The sequence below is a fragment of the Ictidomys tridecemlineatus genome, chromosome 5, assembly GCF_052094955.1.
Source record: "Ictidomys tridecemlineatus isolate mIctTri1 chromosome 5, mIctTri1.hap1, whole genome shotgun sequence".
In the NCBI taxonomy this organism is placed as follows: Eukaryota; Metazoa; Chordata; class Mammalia; order Rodentia; family Sciuridae; genus Ictidomys; species Ictidomys tridecemlineatus.
This window is the reverse complement of record NC_135481.1, coordinates 153,855,506-153,860,292: the sequence shown is the minus strand read 5'-3', so window position 1 is coordinate 153,860,292 and position 4,787 is coordinate 153,855,506. Positions and strand designations below refer to the sequence as shown.

The window sequence follows — 4,787 nt, the reverse complement described above, 5'->3', positions numbered from 1 at the left end:
GCAGTCATAAAGGGATTAGGAGCTTAAGATCAAGTATCTTTTACTCTCTTTATGGCCTCTGAATAGATTGCTGCCAATCCATATTGAACAATGGTCAAAGTTTGTGGTTTTGATTTGTTAGGAAAACTTATTATAGTCCGGAACCTTTAGTTAATGAGACAGATCAGGGTATTACATAAGGGTGTAACATCCGTGTTCCTGAGCAGGAGAAAGTTCACCGGAGGAAGGACGGAAGTGTAGAGGTTGGACAAATAGAATCCAAGAAGTGGGAAGTAGAGGTAGCCAGGAAAGGAGGAGCCAGGGTTGGGGAGGGCCTGGCAGCCAGAGAGGGATAAAAGCACCTCAGCTGCAAGATGGATCACTTCCCCTCTGCTTGGTTGCAGGTACAGCTCCAGGTCAGAGTCAACCATGGCGACAACTCTGCACCTCCCACTGCTCCTGCTGTCAGCCTTGGTGGCTTTCTGTGCAGCGAGTGAGAGTTCCAAGCTGAGTGGTATCTCTCAGAAAACACTGGGTGGCCTGGAGGATGCTGACATCCACGAGGAAGGCGTTCGACAGGCTATAGACTACTCTGTGGGCGTTTACAACCAGGAGAACAACGACCCGCATTACAGCCGTGCGCGGAGGGTGCTGAGTGCCCGCCAGCAGGTGTGTGCTGATCCCTGGGCCTGGGTCAGAAGGACTTGCCCCTCACAGGGCATGTCACCCTTCCCCAGGCCCACCCTCTCCCTTTAAGCTGTTGCTTCCCACTTGGGCTTCCAGAGCCAGAAGCTCTAGGGTGCTCAGCAGCTATGGCCTGGGGCTGTTCTGATCTGCTAGGTTAGTTACACAAACTGCTGCTCGCCCAAGCCCTGTTCTAGGTAATTTTCTGTCACCCTAAAGCCCTTTGAGTCCTTGCCCTGGGGATTGTCCTCAGACAGGGCCTGGAAACCCACCTTGCCTGGAGCTCTAGGTGGGTGCCAGGAGCTTTATTTCTGTTTCCAGCCACCAACAGGCAAGGGCCATCAGGGCTACAGGACAGGATGAGGGTCAGGGTCTGCCCTGGTTATACAACCCTACCACCAGCCTGGAGAGGGCCTGGAATTAGTGTGAAGTGTTAACTGAATGACTACGGGAGATGGACAAAACATATGCCCCTTGGATGCCTTCAATTAGAGTTTTTTCCCCTTTTATTTTGGCATTATTGTATCTCTAGATCCTAATAGTAGGCCATGTTTCCTCCTTTGTCCTCATTCTTCCAGGACATATGTGTACATGCATGTATTTGTATGCATTTATTTTTCTGGACCTTTTTAGAGTCAACACTTCAGTGCACCTTGCACGCAAACATGGACATTTTCTTACCTTATATATGACTCAGTATTGAAAATCCTGAATTAACACATATTCAGTTAGCTAATTCACAGACTTAAATTTGCTGGTGTCCACTGATGGATGCCCCCCCAATATGCTGCAGTCACTGTCCTGTCTCAGCTGTGGTGTGCAGTCATGTGCCCACAAGGATGACCACATATACACTGTAGCTCCTTAAGAAGGTATCACCTAGTGACATTGTAGGCATAGTAGTTTGTTATGTGGAATATGACATTTGCACAGTGAAATCCTGTAAGGACACATTTCTCAGAGAATGTCCGTGCAGTTAAGCTACATATAAGTGTATAGACTGCTCATTCTGGGTGTCTCAGATTTTTCTCAGGATGGACCCCATCTAGAGTCCTCTAAGTAAGCACCACTCAACATGTCCCGAGTAGTCTGCATTCCCTGTGCATGGCACACACTGTGAGCATTCTCTGGGAGTAGACTCCAGGGGCCAGTGTCCCCCACACTAAGACAGATGCATCATGGTGAGTAGTTGTGGGCAATTGAGTGCCCCCTGGGGTTGAGAAGACCTCAGCTGGACATAGCCAGGTGACCATGGACTGAAACTTCTGGAACCGTGAGCCAAGATAACCTTTTCTTCTCTAAGTAGTTCATATCAGGTGTTTTGGTCACAGTGATGAAAAGCTAACACACTAGGCCAACATATTAACTCAGTGACATAAAGTAACAGCGTACATGTGGAAGTGACCTGGAGTGTTGCCAATAAATCCTGCTCTTTTCATTGTAGGTTGTCGCTGGGATGAAATACTACTTGGATTTGGAGATGGGTCAAACCACCTGCGCTAAGACTCAGTCTGACCTATCGGAATGTCCCTTTGATGATTCCCAAGATCAGCAGGTATGTCATTGATGTGGGGCCAGGGCTGATCATAAAGACTTACATGTGATCTTATTTGTCTGCTCATGTGTGAGAGGGTCAAGAGATGCATGTGTGTACATGCGTGGGTTCATGTGTTGACTTTGTGTGTAGATGAGTGGGGGAAGCGTGGTGGTTCATGAATAGGTACATGTGAATGTGGGGTGTGTGTGTGAGTTTATGCAGATGCGGACCTGTGCACATGTGGGGTGCTGCAGGAGGGGCCATGTGGGTACACATGATCAACTTGAATTACACAGTGGGTTTTCTCTTCTAATTAGGGTTCCAGGAGGACACCCTTTTGTGTTTGGGTGTGCTGCCTGCTGGCCTGGAGGACATAGCATCAGGGCTGGTTGCTGGGGAGGGAGAAAAATCTCTGTCAATGCCAACTTTGGCCACCTGCCCAGAGCCATGCTGGACAGATTAGGGGCCTGTAAGCAGATGAAACCCTCTGGTGCTGTCCTGCTTTCTCAGTGCCAGCCTCTCTACGGCCCTGGGGTGAGCTGCCCTCACCTGGTATACCTTCCCCTGACTCTGCCTATTTCAGTATTGTTTCCTATGCTGCCACTTCTTCCCTCTGTGCTCCTGTTGGTGCTGGCCTAGGTGCTGGAGGTGGAGGGAGCTGGGACAGTGAGCAGGCTTCCCTGTCTGGCACCCCTGGGGTTCCACAGCCTTACCCAATCTGCTTCTTAGAGGACTGGCTGTGCTGGGGGCAGAAGGATGTGGAATCCCATGAACTGGGGAGAAATTCACATGCCTTCTGGTGGACTTAGAGCAATGGGAGGGTGATGAGTAGATACGGCTGAGTTTGGTTGAATGTGAGATTTGGACCCGGCAAGGGTGGTTGGAGGCTGAGACTCCCACCTCCTTCATTCTGTACCCCATGTCTGGCATCTCAGATTGGACCTTTTCCCTGTTAATTGAAACCCACACTGTTTGTCCTTTCTCTTCCCTTTTGCAGAGGACCTTCTGCTCCTTCGAGGTCTACAGTGTGCCCTGGCTGCGCCAAATCTCCGTGATAGAATACAGTTGCCACAATGAGTAAGGGTATGCGCCAGGCAGAGCTGCATTGGCCACCCCTTCCTCACCCGACTCTCCTTTAATGCCCCAAATCTCTGATATCCCCCAGCCCTTATTGGGCCAGCACCAGCAGAACAGTAGAAGAGGCTTCTGTGGACAAGTGTTGAAACCGAATGGCTCTTCCCGTGTTCACTCCTTCTAATTATTTTTCAAACGCATTGGTTCCTGGCCCATAAGGACCCCTCCTGCCTTGCCAATAAAAAGTGACATGTACTCCTCCTGAGTAGTGGCTGTCTTGGGGGTCCATGCAGGAAGGGTCTGCCACAGGTGGGGAGCTGAGGCCTACGTGTGCGCACTGGGGCCAGTGCTGCCACTTTTGGGGATATCTGGTCTCAGAGGACTGAAGAGAAGAGATGGGGTGGGATTGCAGGTATCCAGCTGCAGCTATTGCTGGGGAATGGAGAAGAGAGAGTAGGGACCTAGACTATCCTTCTGGAAGTCTGGCTGCTGCCTTTGAAAGAAGTTAGATGGTGAGGAGGGTCTGGGCAGTGGCCAGGGTTGGGGGTGGCCTTCTCCATGTATGTACAACTGTGGGCAGCTGGCACTGTCCTGTCCCTGAAAGATTCCAAGAGACTGAACAAACAGTGATTCCTGTCTCCTATCCATGCAAGGTTTAGGCACCTACATGAAACAAAGGCTGAAGTTACATTATTGTGCATGTAACCGACAGGGGATGTACCAGTCAGAATCCAGAACAGAGCAATGTGATGCAGAGTGGGGGCCTCTGGGATTGGTGCTCAGTAGGGTTCACAGATGGACACTCCCTGCATTATCCTTGCACTTGATTGTAAAACATTCCTTGTGCTCAGCTTTCTTCAGGGATTTAGCATTGAAAACACAAAGGAACTGACATGCAGTGGACTTGCTTCTGTTTGCAAGAGGATGTTTTTCATTAATATCACCTTGATGTCACTACTGGTGCATAGAACAGGGATATGTTATCACCAAAAATGGAGATCCTGGTGAAATAAAAGATACATGCTTCACTCCTTTCTGCACTGGGGAAAAGGTGAAGCCCTTACAATCCGAGTCACTGGTATAGGGCCTCTCAAATTCCTTCTAGGAACTGCATTAGAAATCTTTCTTGCTGTCACTGCTATAACCACTGAAGGTAAAATGATAAACAGAGACCCACAAAGACAGTGAAGCTTGAACTCCAGGAGTTTTGGAGTAGAAAGGGGGAGCCTAGCCAGCAAGGCAGAACACGCCCCTTCCATGGTGCTTCATTTTCTATCTAGCCATTCAGCCACGTCCTTCTCACCCCTGACTTGGAGTTGACTGTGACCAGTGGTCCTGGCAGGAAGCCCACCTATTGTATGCACCACATGCTTGGTTTTACGTTATTCATTCATTTTAAATGTATATTCTAAGCATATATTTTATATAATCCCCAGAAATAGGTTCAGTACAGTGTGTGGCTTAGAGTATATACTCAATAAGTTTTAGACCGTTTTCATTAGTGTGGTGATAT

At 49.0% G+C, this 4,787-nt stretch overlaps 1 protein-coding gene across 1 annotated transcript; it reads left to right on the top strand.

Annotated features, from left to right (window-relative positions):
- Window positions 1–300: 300 nt before the first annotated feature.
- On the top strand, window positions 301–3,529 carry LOC120886443 (cystatin-C). Its single transcript, XM_040275412.2, has 3 exons — window positions 301–648; window positions 2,108–2,218; window positions 3,198–3,529. The coding sequence occupies exons 1-3, from the start codon at window positions 409–411 to the stop codon at window positions 3,279–3,281; spliced, it is 435 nt and encodes a 144-aa protein (XP_040131346.1). The 5' UTR covers window positions 301–408; the 3' UTR covers window positions 3,282–3,529.
- Window positions 3,530–4,787: the final 1,258 nt, after the last annotated feature.